We start from the raw sequence: 26601 nt of genomic DNA on the forward strand, positions 1-26601 counted from the left end.
GGGGTTATTACTAGGTAAAAGTTTACATTCAAGATTATTACTTATTACAAGGACTAATATACGTCCGTTAATATTTTTAATGCCATTAAACTGTTTAAAATGGTTAAAAGTTAGATTATCAGTAAGTTGAGTGCTGTAAACATCAGATAAATTAGAAGGGGACAAGAAGTTATTTTGTAATATTTGCGACCAAGATATATTAGGCAAATTATAGTCACCAAAAACCATAAAGAGGTCATCAGGACAATCCGTTGTGCGTTGGGAAAGTGAATCTATATGGGAGTGCAAGTTTGTTCCATATAAATTATTTTGAGGCAAATAAACACAGCAAATATGTACAAATTTACCTGTACAAGGCAATCTTATGGATACCTATATATCTTCAGCTGTTGTATTCCAAGAGGGGTGATGAAACGAATTGATTTCTTTTTTATAACCTATTGAAAATGTACTCCAAACTTGAAATATTTGGGTAAATCAGAAGAACGCAAATATGTACTCGTATTTGTTTTTGAAAAAAAAAAGTGATGATTTTGATTTTAAAAAACTAGTTAGTGCTACTTAAAAAAATAATCAATTCTAAGCATACAAGATATTTGTGATAATTGAACGTAGTTATGCAGAAAGCAGCCAGTCTACAATTTTGAAAAAATAATATATTGATGGTATCGGGTGCAGTAAGGTCAGTTCTATGTTTTGCTAAAAACAGCCAGACCACTGTCATACAAAAAACTCTATAAACCACCTTCTGAAAATGGTGTCGATCACAAAAACAGCATTTCTCAATTTGCAGAAAACACCCACAGCACTAGAAAAATCTTACGGTAAATTAATATCTAGTAAATTTGTTCTTGCAAAGCCAAGGCCTGTCTGCGTTTCATACATTTTTTTGTTTGTGTTGGTTTTATTTATACATAAGGGGATTCCACACATGATTTTAAAACATCAGATTTTACCTGCAGTGCCATCTATCGGAACTTCAAAGCAAATTGCAAAATTTAGGAAATTTTTCACAATTATTAGTTTGATTGCACTTTCACAGGTGTCATATGGTTGTAATTATCTTTTTCTTTTTTTTTCTTTCTCTTAATAAGGTGTCAATTAGATATAGAGAAAAAAGCCCAACATCAAAATCAAACTCAAACTAATATAACACATAACCTACAACTCAGGTAATATAAATATATGTATTGTTTTGTTCCTATGTATATAAATGCTTCAAGAAAAACGTCAAATAATAAAATACTTTCCTATATTTGTTTTCTTACATGCTGTAAAAATATGTCTACAAACCAATGCCTGAGATCATGACTAAACAGTAAAAAAAAGCACTACGTTTTCCCGTAAAGGTAGATAGAGAGGATAGAATGCCATAATACTCTGTCCTTGCATACTTTCTATATTGATACATATTTTATTTAAAGCAAACTGTACACTCAAATATTCTTTCAGATTTTTTTTTATTCTTTTCTGTACGTATTATGTTTCTATACTTACACTGCAGTTTATGTGTAAAGGCCTATAGTAATTGTAAATGGGATAATTTATAAAGCGGATGCTTTAAAAAAAAGAGATAGTGCATGAAATAAATAAATTCTTCAGTCACTTTTTATAGATGTTTTTCTTTATCCCAATGATTCCCACTACTTCTCCCTGAAACAATTTCTCTCTAAGTTAAGCTCCGTTTGGGTTGTCAGTAGCTGTAGTTTGAGGTTCGGGAAAATGGAACATCACAATTGCGAAATTTATGTATGTATGTATTTTATTAAGGGTACAGGAAAATTAAATAAAATTCTTGATTATAAAAATGAATCAATTCACTTTTAAATTAACGGCATAAATAATATTTAACATAGTAATACTTTTTTCATAAAGAAAAAAATGCATTGAAATTTACTTATTCTAAAGCCAGAAAGAATAGACAAAGAAAACTGGCAAGCTTTGTATGTATGTGATTTTAATTTTTTTTATAAATACTTGTAATGTAAACGAATTATTTCAATAATAATACATTTATTTGTAATATAATTATACATTTGAGGCATTTATAGGAAAAAGCATTTCCAAATATCATTTGGTCAATGCCAAAGTCTTACAAAAATATTAAGGTTTTTAATTTTTTTTTAAGTCCTATTTTCTTTATTTCCTTTGGGAGAAAAATATATTAATCATAAATTAAACGTTTAAATTATTAGTAAAAAGGTAAAACATGAAATAGATTTTTGCCTGTTCTAAGAGGCTTAAAAATAATTTACAGTACATTAAAAAAAATAAGGCCAACATCCATCTTCCAAAGGAATATCATTGGAAACAAAACAAAGACAAAAATTAACAAATTACAACAAGGATAGAGAATACCTTAAATAAGGAAATATGGAAATCTAGGCATTTACAGGGCTTATGACCTGTCATTGGCTGGTTTAAGTGGCCACTTTACACACTGTGTAACATTCACCATTTCGCCTATGTTTGAAAGTTCATATTTCTTCAATTCTTCCATTTGTTGATTTTAGTGAAGTTAAAGAGCTGAAACCTTCGATTATTAACTGTGAAACAATTTATATCACGCACTAGAACACTAAGATGTGGTTTGTGTTTTATTGTTTTGGATACACTTTTCTGTTTATTTAGGTCGAATTATAAAAAAGACTGAAAATAATAACAAGATGGCTAACCACTAGCGGCTAGCTAGTTTAAGTACTTTTATTTTATACTTTCCGTATTTCATGGTCTGGCAACATATTTTTTGTCATAAATGTCAAAATAATCCATAGATTTGTACTGATTATAGAAATTATAATTTCTCACCAACTTCTAACGAATTTATTTGATCTTTGGTTATGGTTATCGTGTTTTGCCAAATATTGCAAAAATAAAGATTTTTTTCAACTTTATTTGCGTTGGTGTTTTTGTCGCATTGCTGTATTTCTTGCCAATTCGTGCCAAGTATTTTTTTTAAAGTTCAGCAAAATGGCCTCACCATCAAAGAAAAAGGCTTTATTCATTTGTTTGGGTAAATATTATTATAAGTTAGATTTCCTCACATGTAGAATATTTAAAAAATCGATAATAATTTCAGTCTCTGGTATTTACGAAAAATTGCTTAAAATATATTATCTTTCGCAGTAATTTGATTATGCGGATTTTAAATGAGACACGTTTTAGTATTGTGTTAATAGTAAGATATGGAGAATAGATTATTAATCCAATTAAAATTAAAGATGCACAGTAGCCGATTATAATTTATTATCGACGAATACTTTTGAACTTCATTGTTTTTTCGTTATTGTAAATCAGTATTAGTTTAATTTGGTAATGTTTTACAAAATAAAGAACATGTTATAATTTATTATTATTTCTACTGTCTTGATCATTGCCGAAATAAGAATCCAATAGCTTTCAACTACACCATAAATTCTATAAATTTGGAGCGAATGACTGAAATAACCGATCTTGGCATTATATTAGATGAAAAACTAAATTTCACTAAACATATACAGAGCATAACAAATAAAAGCATGAAAACTCTGGGATTTTTGTTGCGAACGATCAGAGATTTTGACTCAGTTTATATAATGAAAATTTTATATATTGCTTTAGTACGTAGCCAACTTGAATACAACTCGGTTATATGGTCACCATATTATAAAGTACATATAAATAATATTGAAAGAGTTCAACATAAATTTTTACGTTTCGTTAATTTTAAATTAGGTATTTCAGTTGAAGATATTAATTACTCATACTTAAATAAATATTTAAATGTACAAACATTAGAAAATAAAAGAAAACTGAATGATTTGTTATTTTTATTTAAAATATTAAATTCAATATTTGATTGTTCCGAACTGTTACAACTGATTAACTTGCGAGTTCCGGGCCGGGTTACCCGATTTAATAAACTATTCTATGTAAATGTATCTACCACAAACTTCAGTGCACACTCGCTAATAAGGAGAATTCATACATTTGCAAATGAATACGCAAATGACGTAGATATATTTAATAAAACACTTATGAATTTTAAAAGGCAGTGTATCAATTTACTATCTTCAAATTGTAATACCTAAATAATACTATGTTGATTTCAATTGTTTACCGTTTATTGACTTATATATGTATTCTAAATAAGTATTTTTCTAACTTCTTCTAATTTTAAGATTATTTTAATACAACTTATAAGCAAAAATGTACTCCTGTTCTCCACTCCAATACATGTATGTATTATTATGTATCCTCATATATTTTCTGCTAATATGTAATGTTTTTTAAAAAAATTATTTATTTAATTTTTATTTTTCTTTCTCTTCCTAATTCATTTTTATTTTTGCTCCTTTCTTTGTGTAAAATGTATTTCTGTCTTCATATTTAAAAATGCACTTTGGTTCTTTCCACTTTTATACTAATATGTAAAGATGATATTTTTGATATTTTTCTTTTTCTTCTAAAAATCATTTATATATTTTTTGCTACTTCTTTGTAAAATACATGTCTGTCTTTATTTGTATATATGTATGTAAAACATGTAAAAGCCTAAAAGGCGTTTAAATAAATAAATAAAAAAAATATATAAAAAATTACTCAAAATTGTACAACTTTACAGTTCGTATTATTAATTACACTGTTCACATTCACTGTTTATAATATGTACCCAAACATAAATAAAATATTCATAAAAAATATGGATATTATTTTGGATACTTTTTTCAACTTCTCTATCGCTGAGCTTGCCATAGCATTTTTTTTCTCAATTTATGGATGTATTTACATGCTGAGTATGTTCCTTGCCAGGTAATATTTGCCGTTCACCCATTGCTGAAGGTGTGATGCTAAAACTTGTCAAGGAGAGTGGTCACGCGGACGATTGGGAGATTGACAGTGCTGCTCTTGGTTCCTGGCATGTTGGGAAGCATCCCGACTACAGGGCACTTGATACAATGAAACAACACCACGTAAATTATTCTAACAGAGCTAGGCAAGTATGTATAAACTCTTTAATATATTACTAAAACAGACATTTCAGACAGTTGCCAAGCTATATGAAACTCGATATCTTGTTTTTGTATAGGTTCTTTACAATAATCAATTCTAAAATAAATTATAACACTCCAATAGAATATAATATTATTAATCCATGTTTTTTCCAATATTTTCATTACAGCATTATATTTTAAGAGCCATTGTTATGGGTCCTTAATCGGTATGTCGATATTGTTTTTCTAACATAATTATCACAGTTAATCATAGTTGTAAATATCTTTATACAATTTTATGAAAGCACCATATCAGTCGAAATTTGCACGGTGTATCATTGATTTGCAAAAAACACTTATTGAAAATAATGAAAAGCTTAATAGTGCAGATCCAATTTCGCAACAAAACGAAAAAAAAACTAAGAACAATAACAATAAACATTTATAAAAATAAATTATTTTATGTTCTTAAAAAAACAATTAAAATGAATAAAATAAACATATGGTAAAAGGAAAGAAAAAATAGAGAATTAATTTTCGCAGGAAAGAAGTAAAATAAAATCTATTATATCGCTGTTGCGCTGGCAAAATCTGTTAAGTGATTTTTCTTTTTTTTAAATATTTTTAATTTCTCATTAAGATTACATAATTTTGTTTAAAAAAATATATCTACTCAAATATTCAAAAAAATAAAGTTACATGTTTTTCCTTTCTGCTATCAATAAAAAAATATGTAAAAGAAAAATCAGTTACCAAAAGGTACACTGTTAAAATTATATCCTTAAAATTCAAAAATTGTTTCTTAACAGATATTGCCAGCGTAATGACGATATGCCTTTATGACGGTCTCAGCATTTTGTCTGCAGTGACATGGAGAAGCGTATTGTTGGAGCTTAATAAGATTTAGTAACTATGAATGTTTAAAACATTTCTCAAACGTTCGTAACCTGTCAATACTTAATTTGTATTTTCTATCAACTTACCTTTTACGTAATCATTTTACTATAAATATTTATAATTGATTTATTGACAGTACTTCATTTTACATTTTTTGAGACATAAGTCCCAGTTCTATCGGACCAAAGTCCTGTGTTGAGTTGGGGCAAATAATTGAAACAGATGTGGTGCAGTTGGTTTGACGGTCAAAACAGGCGTCGCGGGTTCGATTCCCCCCAGTTGCAAGAAAAAAACAATCCAAGATTTTTTTTTTCTCATTGGTCTGGGTGTTGTGGTGTATATTTCATTACCTCATTCTATATCCCCTCTTTCCTACATGCGGACAAGCCTCTTAATAGAGGTTTAGAGGGTTATTCCTTAAAAAAAAAACATCACTGCAAATAATATATAAAATCAGAAACATAATGAAAAAAATAATACATGGCACATCAATATGAAAAGAACTAACATCAAAATTTGATTTACTTGAAAAATAATGAGAAAAAAGAAAGTCTAACATTTTTAAAATCATCGAGGAGTTTCCTAATCAAATCCCTCCCGCTAAGGGAAATCCAGTCCTTGAAAATAGTTTGTGTCCTTGAGAGCTTAATTCGCTCTTCCAAAATATTTAACACTCGGTGAAATAAAGAAGAGAAGCCCCTGTGCAAAAGTCGTACGGGTTTTGGGTGTGACAATTCGTTTTCTGGAAAAAGTTTTTATGAACATTTTGCTGATATCATTTAAACAGAAAAACGACATCATGCAACCAGTACAGATTCTGAACTTAGCTTATGAAATTTGTAGTGTCAGAATCATTATAAATTAAAATTTCAACAAACGAAAACTAAAATAAATGTCTTTTACGTATGAACAATGCTGGCCTGGAGTTTTTTTGTTCAGAGAAAAAAAAACTAATTTGTATTTAGAGATGTATAAAGAGCACTATTGCATATGTTACTTTAATTTATTAAAGTATGCGTAAATACATTTATTGTCAGATGATGGTAAATCTGAAAAAAATCTAGATTTTTTTTGTATGTTCCTGCACAGTAAAAATGTATTGTAGAGTAAAACGTAACAAGTTAAATTATGCCACCATTTATAAAGTTAGCATTGTGAATGCATTTGACTTCAACATAAAGTTGTATCATGAAATATAATAATTCGCTTGTTGTGATTATACCCATAGATGTTAGTTACTATTTAGTGTTCATACGTTTAGTTCTATTTTAGATTATCTAGGTCAACTTAAGATAATATTTACCGACATAAGATAGGTGTTAAATCAATCCACTCCAATAACCAGCACCATTTGTATAAGATTAGATTGTTATGTTTTCTTAATATTCGTGTAACAAGATTTTTTATTCATTAATAATTAACTACAAATTGAATTCATGGGCATATATTTATTTGTGTTTTAATAAAAAATTTAACCTTATCCATAGATTTCATAAAACTGTAACTAAGTAATTTGTAAAAAAAGGTATTGATTAAACTAATATTAATTTAGTTAACCCTTTCAGCGTGGGTGTTCATTCATATATACATGAAATTTGTTTACTCCCTTGTCTAACAAAATTAAAAAGCGGCGAGTTTATTTTTTAGTTACTGGTATCCCTAAGTAATTTTATTTTTTATGTGTATCTTAGTAGCTGGCATTACACCGAAAAGTTTGTTTTTTAGTTTGACATCTGACTTCTGGCTGGTTTGTTTGATTACGGTCGAATTCCCGTCGTCCTTATATCGTCGGGTCAATGCCAAAGTCGCGAATATGCAAAAAACATCATTTTGAGATATTGATGTTTGATGTTTAGAATTGGTGTTATAAATCTATTTATATTGTTACTAAACTAGCTTTATATTTTATATACTAAAGTTAGATAACTAAAAAATCTATTTATTAAGATAACTTATTGAAAAATGAAATTATTTTACATTTGACTTTATTTTTATTAAATTGTTGATTTTGGCATTGCATGATTTGTTGGAAATGCATTATTTGTATTTTTTTAGGAGTTTTCGTGTGGGGTTTTTATTATTTTTGAAAAATATTTTTATTTATTAACATTCACTGTTGATATAAATTACAGTTCTTTAAAAAAAAAACAAATTAATTATTTTTTTTACTGATAAAAAGAAATGATAAAGAATTTAAATAATAAAAAAAAAAGTGTTATAGATAACATTTATTCAGAGGCACTGAAATTGCAAATTTGCCACATTCGCCGTTTTAGCGTAGTAAATTAGTAAAAATGTATTCATCGCCAAAGTTTTAAAAGAATTGGCATTGCATACAGGGGTATTTAGTCAGATTGGTGAAATGGTAGGTGGTCAGATCTTCGTCCTGTTACACAAGTTCAAATTTACTGTTATGGTAGTGTGTGCTCCATTTAAAATGAAGTTTCATGCTATATTTAACTCAAAACTGGCAAAAAAGCAGATTTGCAAATTTGGCATTGGCACGATGATATCTTTAATCAAAGTTTTAAATGTATTGCACTACAATCAGACTTATTTCATTGAATAAACACACTATGTTGTAAGATAATAATACATTTTTATGAGCTTTGTTGATTTATTATCATCGGTTTGAGACCCATTGATCCTAAAAAATGAATGTTAAATAATTTGTAATGCATAGAAATCGACACAAATGTTTTTAAAATATCAAAATAATTCCTTAGTACATAATAAAAACAATAATTATATCCACTGGAATCGATTCAGGTCTGAAAGGGTTTAGTGATACTATTATAAATGTATTCAATGAACAATGGGTACTAGGATATTATTTTTTCACACATTTGATTAAAACAAAAATTGTAACCAGTTATGATTACATAATAAACGTGTTACAGATAAAAGAGGCCGACTTCCTACATTATGATTTCATTTTTGGTATGGACGAAGAAAACATGAAGGAATTAAAACGCAGGGCCCCCAAAACAAGTAAAGCCCAACTGCTTCTCTTAGGAGATTTTGATCCAGAAGGAGAAAGGATAATAAGGGATCCTTATTATGTAAGATATTTATATTGTAATATAAAAAAAAACTTTACATTTTAAAATATTTAAATTAAAGTAGGTTTTATAATTTCAACATTTTTATGCTTTTTACTATCAAAATTGTACAGAAATAGTAAAACAAAAACGTTAAAATTAATAAAACTTATTTTACAAAAGACCTAATAAAAATTATTGATTCGATCTACATATTTACTACCATATTACCTAAATATTGATTTGCATATTAAATTCGTGTGCAAAGTCTACATGAAATTAAATTTTCAGTTAATCACAACAGCTTTCTCCTATTGAAATCTATTGCAACAGAGAGAGAAAACATTTTTAAGAAGGGAATATATGGAAGTCTAGGCATTTACAGGGCTTATGACCTGTCATTGGCTGGTTTAAGTGGCCACATTACGCATGGTGCAACATTCACCATTCTACCCATGTTTAAACATCCACATTTCCTCAACTCTTCCATCTGTTGACTTTTTTGAAATAAAAGAGCTAAAACCTTAATTGATATGGGTGAAATTCCGGCTAAATTATTTCATATACTAGGCAACGCCTTGAAATTATTTTTACTAGTATGTATATTTTTTAGTGAATATATTCCAAAAGGATATCGTATTTAGTCTTATGTTATTTTTCTTGCAGGATGAAGATTCACTTGGTTTTGAAAAATGCTACGTACAAGCGATGCGATGCTGTCAGGCATTCTTGGAAAAACAATCCTAATAATCAATATTATGCAATGTTACTTTTAAATACACGAAAAGGTATTACAGCAATAATATAATATGTGAATATCCGTTTTTATTATTTTTAATTCCTCAGTCAATATCAGTCACGAATCTGCAAAACATTTTGAGATATCGAGGTTTAAAAGTGGTATTATGAAATATTTCATTTTATTTAATCAGTTTTAAAATACAGTTAAATAACTTGTCTTTGCAAAACTTTGTATTTGCTATTAACTAAATACTAGTTAAAATGCAAATTTCGATTTTAACATTTAAAAAGTACCAGAGTAGTGTAAATAAGATGAAGCTCCTTTTTAGTCGTCCATAATGTTCACTTTATTCCAGAGTGGGGAAGTAGGTCATCTTTTTTCCCTTACTGTAATTAGTATATTGGATGTTTTGATTGCTTTGTTGTTTATGTACAGCAAATGCATGATTCACCTTCTACACTGTCCTTAAGACGTTAGTGGGTCCGAAGACAGTGGGCATTCGTTTCCAGGTTAGTCCCACAAGGTAATAATAAATATTTCAAATATGACTTGCTTATTGGGTCCACATATTCAAATGAAAAAATAAATATGTATTTTTAACATGTTTAATTCCATAAAAAATACTATAACAAAAGTAATAAACTTTAAAAGTACCACAACAATTATTTTCACAACACCAAGAAATATAATATTTTATTATACTTAAATTTTATATTCTTTTAAATTTTCACTGCATATTTAAGTAAAAAAAGCAACATAACTTTAGATAGTCATAAAAAAACTATCAACAGAGCACTTTGAAATTGCACAGTAATAGAGACCAGAATTATTAAATGCAATAGTTTATCTGTATCAGATTTTGTATTGTTACACATTTTAATTTCCATTATTTTAGAAAATTACGATTTGTGTTTTTTTTACTAATTTCTTTGTATTACTGAACTTTATTCTTTGTATTATACATAATTTTTCATTTTATCCTAATTTCAATTGTAATGACTTATTTATGTATTTTTTAATAATCCAATATTATTTTTAGGTTACATTTGGTAATATTTATGATAGCAGAGTAGTACAAATACATAAGTTATACTCTTTCATTTAATTTCAGTCAAACTTTTATGTAAAATATAATATAAACATTTGACATTTTTGGCACATCTAGACCGTTTTTTATTATGCCAATGAATATACACATGAATAAGAAATGTATAAGCTTTTAGTGTTGTCATAAAACTAAATAATTAAGTACATTATTTATTAATTGCATGTAAATACATTGGGACATTTAATCAAACATTTACTACTGATTTCATCAATTAAAATAATTAGTAGTTAATAATAATGATTAAAGATTGTTATAAAAGCTTATTATTATTATTCAACATATTTTTTACAATGTATGAAATAGACAGACAGGTAATGCCATTTCTTTTTAAAAATAGTTAAAAGATTCACTTGACAAGTATTAATGTATTAATAATGAGGAAGTTCAGTGGTTTTTTAAACAAATGTGTTAATATACTATTAAACTAAGCCAAAAAGATTTCGTTAAGATTTTTATGTATATTATCAGCACTATGATTTTTTTTCAAGTTTTGTATTTTCTGAAATTACTCTTCGTGTGACGTCTCAAGTTCTCTTCCGCTTCTTCTCGATCAGTTCTGCCGATTGGTCCACTGATGGTAAGTAACCTGGAATTATTTTACAGCCCTCTTATCGTTGGTTGATTCATATGAACTAGTGACGTTGTTCAAAGTAGTTTGTTTTTACTAAAATATTTTTTGTACATTTTCAAGAAACTTTGCATTACAATTTAGTGCTCTAAGTATAAGCGCGCGTAAGAAAACATTTTTTGTATCCAATTCCTAGCAGACTAGTGAATGATGAAGTTCCTCTTGTACAAATGTTCGTTTTTACAATTTTATTTTAGAAGTTCCGTAAACCGATCTAAACTTTCTAGAGAGCATTCGTGTATTTCTCTGCAGCCTCTGAAAATGAAAATAAAAGTGAATATTAAGATAATGCATAGCATACAAAAAGTACATTAGGTAAACACTAGTATTTTCTCAGTAATACACAATCAACATTTCTCTCTCTGCACCTAGTGGTGCATAGGGTACTGCATTGTTATTCTAACTGCAGTGCATCTTAATCGTTTGCTACATGAAGGCAAGATTTTTAGTCCAGGGCACCGATTACAATGGGAAGTTAACAGAGTTATCTTTGACTGTTTATAAAGTAAAATAAAAATTTATGCACAAAAATGTGTTTATACAAATATGAAAATTTAAAGTATCTTTGTTGGTAACCTGTAATTTGATTAGAAAGAAAATTGGTATTGATAAGAGAAGCCACAAAGTTGAATATACTACAGTATATTTATTTGACTTTCCACATAATTTTATGTAGCGGAGGCTTATTGCCGAATGGCAATTTCTTCCAGCCACGACTAATTTATATTATAGAAACATACCTCATTCTTCAAAGCCATTTTAGAAATATGGTTTTTTCTTGCCAGTCCAATTCGCACCCACTCTGGCTTGTCGGGAATAGCTTGATGAAGAATGTATCTTACTCCAAGTAACAGGTGCTCCAACACCACAAAATAAAAGAAAAGATCGTGAGGTTTCATCTCCAGGCTTTCAGAGTAGCTTCTTATTTGTGGAGATAGCCACAGGAGACCACAGTTTGTCATGATAGCCATTCCTCCCACCACTTCAAAAGATCTCTACGATTTAAATGTGACAAAAATATTCATAAATAGAGACTTTCAAGGTACATTTATTTTATTTATAATATTTCAAAGCCATTAATATCACTTAAATTATTAAAAATGTGTACAAATAGAAGCATTACAAAAATAACAAAAATATTTTAAGTATATAGAATTGATTGTACCTCTCCCTAGGGAGTCATCAAGATTGTGATATATGGATTTTCAATCATGGGCAGAATGATAAGTGTTACAGTGTGTTAAATGATCGTTCAAACCAGCCAATTGTCATTGGCATGCATTTTTACAGGACTTATCGAAAGGTAGACTTCCATATTTCCTTTTCAAAAATGTTCCATCTCTGTTGTAATATTTTAACCAATGATATAACAAGGACAGAAGTATACATTTATTCATTTTATCAATCCCATGTCAGGTCTGCATCCATATCATCATTACGATTTTTTTTATTGGTGCATATGGCACTGAAATGGTATACTAATAAGAGCGTATCTTGATAGTTTTGTTAGATAAATTTTTACGACTGAAATTTCATGTCATGTTTAGGATAGAACCCGGTGCCTCATGCTTGATGGCTAAACCATTATAAGGGAGACTTCAAAACTTGAAGAAATGTTGATATTTAATTATGGGTAGTTTGGTGATTTTCACAAATGGACAAAGTCACAATTTAAAACTAGGTAATAACTGATTTTTCTCAAAAAATTATCAAAGTCGGTTGATGTTTATTGTCTCAAAGAAGACTTGTAGAATATTTAGTCAGCATTCCTTTACGGGCTATTTGACCCATCACTTAATGCAGACTGTAAATGTAAGTTAGAAGTTAATGAACAGAAAGCAGATAGCTGCTAAACTGCCGATACGTAAAGAAAAGTAGATCCATATTATCCGCAGAAGCCGCATTCAGCAAGCGAATTGCCCTATTAATGGGTGAATTCTGACTTGCATTTGTACGGCTTCTGGCTGCGTGAAACAGTGCATGAGATCTCGATCTAGTATAATTATTGGCAACATACAAACTGGTCTCTTTCAGTATATAAATCAGCTCATAGAAATGTTTCCCAAAAAAATGGATGATGAGATTCAAGGGTGTTGTAATCCAGCATCTCTGCTAGAAATAATTATGGATACAAGAATGGATAATTATTACTTTCTTTAAGATATAAGTCTCGCAAAAATCACATTAGAACCTCCTCTATTTCAAAAGGGTCCCAAATTATGGAAAGTATTCTACTAAGCTGCGAACTTTCAATGTTGAAGTACAAATCCAAGCATCTTACTAGATTTATCTACAACACTAGTAATATGGGACTTAACTGTTTACATTTTATGTTTTATTGTGCATATTGTTGTGCAAGTTTATCACTTTTACCTGCCAAGCTCCAATGTCTTTGACTTTCCTCGCTAAAGGTCTTTGGTAAACTCGGCATAGTTTAAACGCATCGGCTCTTATTTCTATAATGTTGTTCGCAACAGCCCAAAAAGCCGCCAGTGGATACACCGAAGAAAATAACACCTTAAACAATAAAAATATTAAATGGTTAGTACATAAATAGAATCAGTTTTGTAAGTTTAATTAGCTATAATTGATATTGATTATGGACATACAAAACATTATAATGTTCACGCGAAGTTTATATTAGTACATATCATGGGGTGATGAGGAAGTTCAACTCTATGGGAAATTGTATGTGAAGAATGTATTTTTTTGTGCTGTAAAAAGCAGAGCATTAAATTGTACAGGGAAGTTTCTTGAAAATGTATGAAAAAAATAATAAAAAAGAACTACTTTGCATGACGTTACTAGTTAATTTGAATCAACCGATGATAAGAGGAGTTGTAATAGGTTTCCGGTTAGTCAACTAACGAATCAGCAGATAATGTAAGTACATGTTTTTAAAAAAAAAAGTTTTTGGCTTCATTTAATAGCCTATTAACATATAATATATTTTTTAAAACCCACTGAACTTTCTCATTACTACAGTAGTAATTACCCCATGATATATTCCTTAATTTATATGAAAATCGTTAAAATGACATATTATAATGTTTTCCAACAGAGTTTAACACATTTGGGGTTATTTATTTTATTTATTTAAATAAAACTACAGCTACTAAAAAAAAATATTTACAAATAAACCAACATAAAAGGCCATTTTTAGTTTTTTCTTTATCACTCAATACAACGCCAAAAACAAAAATTCCCAAACTTGTGTTGGGCCACTCCGTACCACTTAACTTGGAAAAAAAATTAGATTATGTTGTTAATATGTTATGGCGGTTATAGCTGTCAAAACTGTTTCTCTTATTGAGGAATGCCAGCTATAGCCATCAAAATCATCTCTCATAGGCGTCAAAAGACATTGGTAGTGGAAAAACGGCTCTAGCCTACGTGAAACGATCGGGTTGTGGTCCTGTGGCTAGTGTCTCGGACTCACGGACCAAAGGTTTGTGGTTCGAATCCCACTCTACCCCAACTTGATTCCATTTTCTAATAGTGAGTTATTTACAACTCGTTGAAAATGGCCCTCAAAATTAAATATTTGGGTAAATCATAAGAACGCAAATATTTCTTTTTTCAAAAAAAAAAAAAAACTGAAGTAATTATATGGTATGAGGAGATATTGTGTCCCTATAAAAAACAGTCAGCAACAAAAGGCTCCCAGTATGTAAGTCAAATAAGATTTACTTCAAACCATCAGCTACGGTCCAATCGGAAGTGAAATATTTAAAGAAAGTTATGATATGTGTCCATATGAGTATATCCTTTAAGAAAAAAGTGTCCGTTGAGTGGATCTATGAATAAAAGTGTCTGCAAATGTGTTAAATTTACTCATCTTTAATTAGCTATCCTTTGAATAATACGTTTCTTAAATTGTACAATAGTTTACGTAGTTGCCATGAATATATGAAAATAAAGTTGATCGATTTAATTGATTTAAAATTAAATACAAATAAACAGCTATTCAAATTATTTGATTAAAAAATGGCTTCTGGATTTGGGTCCCGAAAGCTACTTTGAGATGGTCACCCCACCAATTATTGTTGCATGCTGCTATACATACAGTGTTTTTGATTATCATATAAAATATTGTTGTATATGTATATAGGTATTTGTACGGATGTTGGAGGGCCGGCAGCTGGCCAGTAAAGAGGAGCCAAATAACCAATGATGGTAGCATATCTCTTGGCTCAGTATCTGCACAGTACCTATGTGTATACTACTATCATGATTTTTTGTTGTTATTATTATTGTTTTTACTATTTATTTATATATATGTGTGTGTACACATATATACATACGTTTATGTGTGTGTTATATTATTATAGATACCAAATACTGTAACCAGAACATAATATAAAAATGATGTGAATTAATGCCTCGACACGAGTTATACCCACCCAGTGAGGTGTTCATATAGAAAGAAAAAAGTTTTATGTGAAATAAATAAATAGATTTATAAATTTCATTTCATCGATTAATATCACAGTTTGACATACATTGATATTCTAAAGATTTAATTTTATATTTATCATATTCATGCAAATTGTATTTTATTTAGAAAACACCTGTACTGTATGGTAATATGATTTTAATGCATACAGATATTTTAAGTGTTGTTAAATCTACTTACCACATAACCAAACTGAATGAATAACTCCAAATAATCATCATATGTTCCTTCATAATCTTCCATCTTCCCTTCCTCATTGGCCTGGTCGATGCGTGGATCTTCATAATGTAGACATTCTACATCTTGTAAGATAGTCGGCACGATGACAAGATTTTCGTTAAAAGTATAACTTCTCTTTTTAGCAGATTTTATTGTGGGGTATCCAGAGAAAATACTCTTTATGCTCTCCAACTATAAAAACATGAAACTTTTTAAAACAACAATAATTTAAGGTACAATCCTGCCGGTAAATCAACTTTGTAACTTGAAATTGATTGTAGATCACTTTGTCGATCCAGAACATTAAAAAAAAGAGTTTCCCGCACTCGCAACACTAAATTAAAAACTAAGGGTTCCTTGGTCATTTTGCGAATTACAAATTGCTTTGGAGAAAGAACATTAAATTGTGTTTTTAAAAATTTTATTTGAATTTTTTTTATAAACCCTTACGGATGACATTCATTTAACTAAATTTTTTTTCTTTTTTATATTCATATTCTATTGTTAACGATAATATTTTTAAAAAAATTTAAAGGTTGTCTGAGTCTTTTGTTTAGTTTTATCTGGTAGTTTATTGTATAATTTCAGTTCCTAGTTTATTAGTCTTGACTGTCTTTGTCTCGTTTTAGAACGTTAAATATGATATTGTTTGTTATTCCAAGATTGTTCAATAAACTTCCGAAATGTATTGTAATAATCCGAAAATGCTAAGTTGCTTTTTTCGGTCGATGCTCTGGATTTTTGGTAAAATAATTGGCACGTGTGTGTCATTGATCTATGGACGTTGTACCCACACAAATACATCAATCCAGAGTGCAAAAGTTCAGTGCCATTTCCAAAGACTATAAAATAATTTAGTATAAAAATATAATTTTAAATAAACATATCAACCCCGTCAGGAATCACACCTTTCACCTCTCATGCATGATACGTTAACAGGCTAACCACTAAATCACAAACAGACAAGGACGAAGAATTGATGTAATAAAAACAAATTCACGTTCAAGAATGTGCATGTGTTTTTATTGACAAAGAAAAATGGAGTCCCATAGAGTTAAAACATGTGACTAAATTTGAAAATTATTTTACAAAAAAATTAAATACACCATACCTTGTTAAATGAGCCACGTAAAATTAAGGGAAGAATTGCTTCTTGGAAGTGATTGATTGCTTGTAATATAATAAGCATAGTAGCAACTTGTTGCCTGAGCATTTCTGGGTCATGAAGGTAAAACGCAATGTAGAATAAAGACATAAAATTGTTCACAAATTCGAAAAGCACCAATTTTATCACACGATGCCTCTCATACTGCGATTGTGTGCGGTGGTTTTCTGAAAAAATTAACTATTTTGAGACACCGCAATGAACAATGCAGTAAAGTGACAATATGTGCATTTGATTTCATATTTTAAATTAATAACCGTCACTATTCCTGAAAATGAGACAGCAGAAGCAAAAAAATAAAATGAATTCCCTAGTAATTAGTAATTAGTTATGTTTTACGATAAGCCAATTTGTTATTTTCAAAGTTACATCTCCGTTTCGCTAATAAATTGACTTATCTGATTTAGCTTCTTGACTTAAATCAATCCATTATATTCATAGTTTTGCCTTGTGAACCGAAGTTCACAATACAAAATGGAGATCAGATAATAATTTGTCAACAGCAATTTTTACAATAAACAGAAGTGAAACAAATTAAATTTATTACCCCATTCAGTGAGAAAAGTGGCAAAACTTCTATACATCAAATTGACGATAAAGACAATAGCTGTATATATAATGCTTGGTATCATTATGATATAACTGTTTGGATCAAATTGTAATTTAAGTTCATCTTCCGCCCAAAAAGACCATAACATTATAATGAAACCTCCACATAAACATAAGAAAACGATTGGCAAGGACACACAGTACATCTGTAAAAAAACAAAAAAGATGTAAAAAAAAACAAACATAAATCATAAATAAAATAAATATAAACGTAACGATAAATACAAATCACAAATATTTAAGAGAAAAATACATATGTTCTAATTTTTGTCCTACAAAATTGTTTGAAGATTTTTTTAGAACAAGCAAACAGTTGAAATTGTCAAACACAAAGAAATATTCAAATATTTGGCATAATACAATGTATGCCCATATTTGATACGCAAATGAGTTCTCTACAATCAGTGTTGTTCTGTGCTTCTAATTATAAACACAGCTAAAGCAGAATTTAGACAATGAAGAAGTTCAATGCAAAAAATGTTTTCTTACATGCGGTAAAAATGAGAGCATTTAATTGTAAGGCACAGTTTCTCAAAATGTACAAAAAAATTAGTCAAAATATGTTTGAATAAAAATTAACTTCTTTGAAACGTCACAGATTCAGCTGAAGACGTGTTTAGAATAGCCAATCAATTATGTGTTGCGACAGATTTCCGGTTTCCGGGTATCCATTTTAGCATGTTTTGAAGGGTTCTCTTTTTAAATGTCAGAAAAACTCACCAACTTGACTCGTTAAGTCGCGGGCGGTGTAATTTCAAAATTGTAAAAATCGTAGCGATGATAATAGACACAAACATTAAAAAATATTAGGTGCATAACTTCGCTTCCGCTGTTTTTTTTCCAAAATTCAGGGCCTTATTGTAAAAAAGTAGTTATACATTTATGATTCAAAATATCGTCCATCACTGACCACTACTTTCTCCCATCTTTTAGGCGGCAATTTGGGCAGAAAATTAAAATCTCCCGCAAATGACGAGAATTTGACTCGTAAACTGACATGTTCAATCGAGAATAACTTTATGATGCGGACACAATCGGTTCGTTAGTAAGAAAATGTGAGCAAAATAAAATACAATATTATGCCAATTAAAAGATATTTATATAGTGATTTACTGTATTCTAAATTCTATAGTGATTTAAATTCAGGTGGTGAATAATACAAATTTCGTTGTCATTTAAAACCCTATTGAATGTTAGGAATACTATTAAAATGAATAGGCTTGTTAGGTGGGAATAAAATACAAAATACAAAATAACCACCTTGACATTAGTCATCCATCTCGGGGAAATTGGCAATGCTTTTCCGGTTACCGGGTCAATTCCCATTTTTCCCTGGAAATTTGCTCTCGGTTCATCCAGACTTGTCATGCCTATAGTTCCCCAATTAAAAGCTAACTCGTTACTTTTTCTTCGCCAAAGCTTCAAATAAAAAACAAACATGTTTTAAATTATCTTGTAGAAATAGGTAGATATGTAAAGTATTCGATTATGTCATTAACTTACTTCTAAATAAACAATCACCCACAAAATATTAAAAATGCAAAAGAATACAAGTGTTTCATGGCTCAAAAACAGTTGAATGAATCCTAATATCATTGGAAAAATTAAAGCAGTTGTGTAAAATCCAATGAAGATGAAATATAATGCCACAGCTTCTCCAAAATACGTCTTGATCTCCTCTAAAAAAATAAAACTTCATATAATAATGTTCATAAGATCATAAGATTTTATTAACCCAATCCACGCGGGCGACTCACCGGTGAGCCACCGTGTACTTGCCCTGTACGCGGGCGACTCACTGGTGAGTCGCGAGTTTCTCACGCGATATCTGAATGAAAACATACTAGCAGAAGTCGAAACTTTGTCTCTAAAAAATCTCGAATCATCACACTACTGACATCTTGCGTCTTTTATCCAAAATATGGTTCCCAGCTAATCAGGCAACAGTTTTAAGACGAACCCTAATTTTGATTTGATCGACAGCAGTTTTAAATCTTCCCGCGCCGTTGAGAACGTGGTGACGTAAGTGGGTATTTAGTTCAGATAAGCGGCGGCCTGCAACGACTCCCAATCGAAGTATTCTTTGCTTTTTTGCGTATGTGAAGAACTACATATAATTAATCGGTTCCGTTTTATTAGTGAGTTTATTTCATTCGGTGATGTGATAGTAAATATAATAAGCAAACAGTAACAATGTGCATCCTGTTTTTAGTGTAACATGCTTTAACATAGTGAGATATTTTAGTATATATCAGTAAACTTCTATTATCGCGTTTAAAACTGTTTTGATTTATACTTCTCGTATTTATTTATTTATAAGTGTTTTTTTCAGTATCGCGTAGTAAAAAAACTGAACATTGAAATAATATATTTAATAAGTTATGGTGCGTGTTTTTTAGAAATTGATTTTTTAAGTGTTTTTTTTAGTTCCCAAAATTTAAAATGTCGGGTCCCGGTCTTAGCAGCGATGAAATTTTGAATAATTTAGAATCAATAGACTCAGATTTTGAAATGACTGAGAGTGAAACTAGTACTGAAGCTGTTGAACCCGATAACTATGATTCCGATACTGAAATCACTGTCGAGGAAAGTGATGACGCGTCGTGGATTGCAGGCCAAAAGGCCAAAACAAAAATGTACCTATAATACACGAATTCGATGATTTCGCATCAGGTATTAATCCTAATACAATGTTAACTGAAGATTCCGTAGAACTAGACTTTTTTGAATATTTTTTGAATAGAGAAATTATGACAAAAATAGTTAACGAATCCAATAAGTTTTATCAGTACAAAATGAGCACTGTTGATTTTACGGAAAAGGCGAGAATATAGAGTATTTTTAAGTGTTTTATTTTTAATCTAAGACCTTTTCAAGTGTTTACTATAAAAACTATAACGGCGCCGGGTGGTGTAGTCTGCTGCGGTACCCGCGCATGGCTCTGTTATGCGGTACGTATTATTATATACTATATGCACGCATCTACTTATGTAGTCTAGCTATGGCGACGCTGGCCTTGTATGGGAGATTATTTTCGATGATTTATCGAGTTTTAGTAACGTTTGAGGTGTTTATTTACATTTAGAAACGTACTTTAGAATCTTTGTGATGATTTCATTAACACAAGATGTTAAAATATGAGCGTTATTATTGTTTAAAGTCATAAATAAGATTAGGCAAAAGGACTGCCGCGTGTGAACGTAGCCGGGGATATTTTGGTCGCGTCGAATAGGTTAAATGACCCATCGATTTACATGACAAATATATAATGCACTATCTTGATGAAAGACTTAGTTGCTTTATGTAACTGGTAGATCTCAAAAAAAAAAATAATTTAAAAAAAATCAATTGAATTTTAGGAAAAATTCTGTAGGTATTATTTTTTGACAAATTCTTTAATTTATTTTATTTATTATTTAAATGATGTAATGCTACATTTTTTTACATTGCCTTCATTGTACAAAAAATGAAGATAAAACTTGTTCAATTTCACTTGATCAAAGACAATACATTTATAAAACCAAAAATTTATTAGCGGAATATCATTGTGTGCAACTAATTCGATATTTTGTTTTGTATTTGGTTTCTGTAATAAAAAAATTAAATAAATAATTTATTCGATGACAGAAACTTAAAATCTTACCAAATGGTTGTTTTCTAAAAAATGCCATAAACCACTGAGAGCCTAATTTTCTCAATGCGTCCTCATCATGCAAAGCGTAGATTTTCTCTATAATTCCTGCTTGTAATAATGCTTGCAAAATAGACTTTCCTTGGTAAAGAGAGACATTGTTAAATCCTGGGACAAGGTTGTCATCTACAGTGGCTCGAATATTTTCTAATTCATGTCGAACTATGGTCTGTCGCTCGGATGTTGAGAGGAAATCATTGACATGCATTCCATCTTCTAGAAATTCGTCTAGCTGGCTGACGAGAAATTCTCTCAAGACACCAGAGTGGTCTCGTTTTACGATTTCTATTTCTTCGGCAACTTGGAGGAACTTAATCTTAGATGCTGAGATATGCAGTATGAGACCCTGAAAGGAGTATAAAATATCATTAAAGCCTAAAATTTCATATTGAAAATTAAAAGACTACTATCAATTGCAAACAAAAATAATTAAATTTGTGCATTTTATTGAACAAGTTTGGCGTACAATGTACAGAAGGATAACTTATCGATAGATTTAGTTTTTATACAAATATTCTTACATGTAACAGAATTTTAGTAAGGAAGTTCAGTGCGACGGGAAATTGGATATAAAAAATATTTTCTTACATGCGGTAAAAATTAGAGCAATTAATTATACTGCGAGGTATCTCAAAAATGTATGAAAAAATTAACAAAAATGAACTTTAATTACAAACTTGAATTAAATCACAAGTACTTCCGAATCAACCAATGATAAGAGTGTTGTAATAAATATCCTGTTTCAGGGAAGCCAACTCACTAATCAGCAGATCTCACTGACTAAAACTTGTGATGTCACTGGCAAAATAATTTCAAAATTTCAAATCATTAAAAAATCATAGCGCTGCTAATACGATACATAAAAACAAATTAAAAAAACATTGAACTTTCTCATTATAATAATGTGAAATATGTTTTTTAGACAATGAAATTTGTTTAATTAAAATTAACTTGTTCCCGATAATTTAATAAAACCGTGATTGACAACTCCTGCTCTCACTTATATATACATGTATATACACTTGATATAATATAGCCACTTGACTGACAATGTTAGTCATGACAAAACTTAATTTTAAAAAAAAAAATGTATTTATTGAAATATCAATGTAAGTACTTAAGTATATTATAAGACAGTGATCGCCACACGGTAGCTCGTAAGCTACCGTTAGCTCGCAGAGGCTTTTTCGGTGGCTCGCATAGGATATTAAGTTTGCCTAGTAAATTGTATTATTGAACTCCGAAAATAAATAAAAAATGCGCTAAATTTCAACAAAATGCTTAAAAGGTTGCTGTCAACGTTCTCCACTATGAAGGTTGGAGTAAATATAGAAACAGACTCACAGATTTACATCTTGATAATTGCATTCGGATGGGAGTGACAAGGTACTCACCGAGAATTAAAAAAATTGAGGAGGAAAGTGAATGTCATTCTTTTCACTAATTATTTTTACTTTTATTTTTAATTAATATTTTGATAATAAATAAATACTTAAAGTAGGCATTTTATGTTTTATTGTTAATCTGATGTTCTAATTTCTTTAAACTAATATAAAAGTATTATGTATGGCACGATAAGGGCCGATGATAAAAAACTATAAAGAGGAAATTTGTCTAGGTAGCTCACCAGACAAGTTCAATTTCTGAAAGTAGCTCACATCCTTATGGAGTTTGGAGACCACTGTTACAAGAAATATTTTGTGAACAGGTACATATCGAAAATTATTTCATCATTCAATATCATCAATTTTTAAAATGGTTTAATGTGATAAATTATTAATTAACACATGTACTAAGATAAAAAAAAAAAAAAACCTGGATTAAGATAAAAAGTAATCACATTAAGCTAGAAATACGGAAACACCAGGTTATAAATACCTATTAGATTTGGGTATATGCATTGATACAGAAAATGAAAAATAAATAGGTATTTAACACTAAAAAAAATCAGTAAATATGTTTATAAAGTGGAAATAAATGTGACATATTTTGATTTGAAATTTGAGAAACTTCTATATATAACTGATAGAAAATGAGAATCAAATTGTTATAGATCGTGGTTTGAACCGTGAACTTCTGATCCTACACTACCACAGGACCACAATCTGATTCATCAATAATATTGTGGGTATGCTGGCATAAAACGTTAACTTGAAAATATGCGGATTTGACTTAATGATGCAGTTTTGTAAAGTTTTCAACGCTCTACAAACTGGCAAAATACACTAAAGTCATATTAAATTTCATATATCTGGAGTTTTAAAAATAAATTTTAAGTTAAGTCGTATACCCGGTATTTTATTCAGGCTAAAAGTTTTAAATAACTTCATATTTACTTAATATAAATTAAGAAATGAAAAAATTAAAAACATGTTCTTAAATGAGCACTTAGCATCTTACTATATTTAAATAAGATATAAAAGAGTAAAATTGGAACAAAACTTAAATGCTTGATTTCTCAAAACAGGGATTTGAGAGTTAAAGCTTTTTCCAGTATACCCATGATATTATCACCATTCCCTTTCCGCACCTAATGGTGCATAGGGCACTGCATTGGTACACCAATTTCAGTGCATCTTGATAATTTTTGTTACATGAAGGTAAGATGTTCAGTCTTACAGTTCAGGTACCAGTCCAGGGAGTATGAAATATTCTAGTGTGAAAACACCCTTTTAAAAAAATATTTCATGTCAACCATGTCGGGAATCAAACCCGAGACCTCTTGCATGGTAGTCAAACGCGCTGACGCAAACACCACATTGATAATATAAAAAACAAATATTTGAAGGTTTGTTAGAATACCATAATGAAATGTTTTCATTTATCATGAGTTCGTAGATCCCCTGATCTCTAATATTGCCTATGGAACATTTATATAGCACGAGCTCTGAGTGCTTGCATTTTGTCTTCTGATAAATAAACATATTTGAGATGTTTCTTTATATGTTCAATATTTTACAATACTTTTATCAATCAATAGATAAATTAAATGACAATGTTTACGAGTGATAGTTACCTCATTTTCTTTGTAGGGCTGCCTGCGAACAATAAGTTCAGCTCCGGAGTCTATTCGTTTCCCTCTAATTCTATTAATGAACCATGCTATAGCTTTTTCGTTGGCTTTGTGGGAAAACTTGATCACAATATATGTCTGAGGAAACACGCCCGAGCTCTCATCTGAAGAACTGTTGTCTTCAAATTGCAAAGACATTGTGAATTTATTTAGAAAGTTTTGTTAAAAACTAAACTAGTTTTCTTTACATTCTTATTGGATATCTGCAAATTTAAGATAAAAATGACTAAAATGGATTAATGTTTTCAACAGACAAAAACAAAGAAGCATTTGGACTTTAGTACTCAAAATAATGTTGATAAAAATAGTGTAGAATATGAGTACTTGTTGCCCAAAGACTTCCTGTCAATTTCAATAACTCCATGTGTTAGTTATAAATGTATCACTCCGATTAAAAAACTAACTATTTATGTTCCAACTCAATGGGACCATTTTTATTGTTGTGTTTATTTATTGTTGAAACAACTGATTTAAAACTATGAAACACAAACATAAAATAGTGTTTAATTGAAATATTAAGGAGTTTTACAAAAAAGGAAACTCGATAAATAAATAATTTCACAAATATATTATGTATAGCAAATTAATGGCAAAATATATAATATATTTACAATGCACATTGTAGAACCCAGAAAACATAATAGAATTCTAAAATAAACATGCACAGAATATATAAGTAGATAAATACATTTATGAAATGTTACTTTCTCGCAGACTCAGTTGTTTACTTTTGAAATATAATAAAAGTAACCTCAAAATAAGTTTTGAATCAGCTGTCATTTGACAGGTCGCAGCATACTGCAAAATGCGAAGTAAAAAATATGAAGGTAATAATTATGTGAAATCAGTGTAATTTTCCGGAAAAATTAAGTTTGAAACAATTTAATAAAGTGACTTACTATGACAAAACCCCCAAATTAAGATAAGTATCGATAAGCGGGTGTCAATATCGGGTAATGTTATTGAACACGTATGCGCATATAAATAGTTTTTTACACGAATGCAAATATTTTAATTGATAAAAAGTAGTCGACTCACGTTACTGGCAATCATCTGAGAAGTCCAATTCTCACGATTTTAAGTGATGAAGAATGATTACGCCTAACCCAAATGCAATGCTGCTTGTGTACCAACTAAGTATTTTCAACGGAAATCTATTATTACTCGTGTCCATTAGACTATAAGTTAGCATATACGGAATAATAAATAATATTATTTCGTACCTGAGTCACCAAAAGTATTGATGTTTCTTGAACGATAAAAAATACTTCCAAATTGTTTTGACGACTATTTTGGGCAATGGTAATTTATTATTGTATTCTAGGAACAGCATTTTACAACAATCATAAATAAACAATCACTATTCGCGTGTGTGATTGTATTCACGAATAATAATAAAAATAGTAAAATGTAATTTTATTATTTAGTCTATACCCGATTTACAACAAGTGAAGAAAAAGCGGTGAAAACTGAAAAACTAGAAAATAAAAAATGTAATACCTAGAAATATTTTCTTGCTGTGAATTTTATTACGTATCCCTGACATCTATCGGAAATTTTAAAATTAATTAACTTCAAGATAGTAAATTTAGTAATAAATATTGTTCACAGGTGTCCGACTTAAGCCAGTTTTGGTCAAATTTATTGCATGTAGGTAGTATTATTATATTCTTGTTTACTACCGGCGAATCTATTTAATAACACTAAAACATTTAAACATGAATATGGAGCGTCCTCAGGTTAGGCCCTCCATCTAACATGGTTCAGCTTGTTCTAAGATATAATTTTTTTGTGTTTTTAAAATTATTTTTTTTGTTTATTCATACAAATACACATAAATAACAAAAAAGAATAGGAACGTATCCCAAACTCTATGAGGCCAAGGGCCCTGTGTTGAGTTGGGATACAATTTAATGGAAAGTAAAGGCATATGTACTATGTACCTACATAATTAAATAACAACAACAATAAAAATGAAATATTAGGTATTACATAAACA

General features: G+C 29.7%; 2 protein-coding genes across 6 annotated transcripts; one reads left to right on the top strand and one right to left on the bottom strand.

Annotated features, from left to right (window-relative positions):
- The first annotated feature begins 2762 nt into the window (after positions 1 to 2762).
- Positions 2763 to 9735, top strand: LOC148276292 (low molecular weight phosphotyrosine protein phosphatase 1-like). The gene is made up of 4 exons (XM_088234477.1): positions 2763 to 3013; positions 4792 to 4979; positions 8771 to 8932; positions 9578 to 9735. Exons 1-4 carry the CDS (start codon positions 2971 to 2973, stop codon positions 9656 to 9658), a joined length of 474 nt encoding a protein of 157 aa, XP_088090603.1. The 5' UTR covers positions 2763 to 2970; the 3' UTR covers positions 9659 to 9735.
- Positions 9736 to 10246: 511 nt separating this feature from the next.
- Axs (Abnormal X segregation) lies at positions 10247 to 26081 on the bottom strand. 5 transcript variants are annotated; one of them, XM_088234472.1, is made up of 12 exons: positions 25826 to 25961; positions 25641 to 25735; positions 24546 to 24805; positions 21482 to 21875; positions 19342 to 19517; positions 19099 to 19257; positions 17777 to 17984; positions 17176 to 17396; positions 16026 to 16256; positions 13763 to 13906; positions 12130 to 12384; positions 10247 to 11644 (listed from the first exon to the last, which is right to left on the bottom strand). In XM_088234472.1, exons 3-12 carry the CDS (start codon positions 24738 to 24740, stop codon positions 11570 to 11572), a joined length of 2058 nt encoding a protein of 685 aa, XP_088090598.1. In that variant the 5' UTR covers positions 24741 to 24805; positions 25641 to 25735; positions 25826 to 25961; the 3' UTR covers positions 10247 to 11569. The 5 variants fall into 5 exon arrangements, with proteins under 5 accessions (XP_088090598.1, XP_088090599.1, XP_088090600.1 ...); XM_088234473.1 differs by lacking the exon at positions 25826 to 25961 and having other exon boundaries at positions 25641 to 25789; XM_088234474.1 differs by lacking the exon at positions 25641 to 25735 and having other exon boundaries at positions 11252 to 11644; positions 25826 to 26081.
- Between the last annotated feature and the right edge of the window lie 520 nt (positions 26082 to 26601).

This window comes from Micrasema longulum, unplaced genomic scaffold (genome assembly GCF_059751315.1).
Source record: "Micrasema longulum isolate JH-2025_06_02 unplaced genomic scaffold, ASM5975131v1 h1tg001246l, whole genome shotgun sequence".
In the NCBI taxonomy this organism is placed as follows: domain Eukaryota; kingdom Metazoa; phylum Arthropoda; class Insecta; order Trichoptera; family Brachycentridae; genus Micrasema; species Micrasema longulum.

Excerpts from the sequence above, each read along its gene's own strand:
- LOC148276292 (XM_088234477.1), top strand. The coding sequence starts at position 2,971 with ATGGCCTCACCATCAAAGAAAAAGGCTTTATTCATTTGTTTGG. Across the intron at positions 4,980-8,770 it reads ATTCTAACAGAGCTAGGCAA|ATAAAAGAGGCCGACTTCCT; the intron begins GTATGTATAAAC and ends AACGTGTTACAG. Across the intron at positions 8,933-9,577 it reads TAATAAGGGATCCTTATTAT|GATGAAGATTCACTTGGTTT; the intron begins GTAAGATATTTA and ends TTTTTCTTGCAG.
- Axs (XM_088234472.1), bottom strand. The coding sequence starts at position 24,740 with ATGTCTTTGCAATTTGAAGACAACAGTTCTTCAGATGAGAGCTCGGGC. Across the intron at positions 17,985-19,098 it reads GATGGATGACTAATGTCAAG|ATGTACTGTGTGTCCTTGCC; the intron begins GTGGTTATTTTG and ends GTTTTTTTACAG. Across the intron at positions 17,397-17,776 it reads CACTTTTCTCACTGAATGGG|AAAACCACCGCACACAATCG; the intron begins GTAATAAATTTA and ends TAATTTTTTCAG.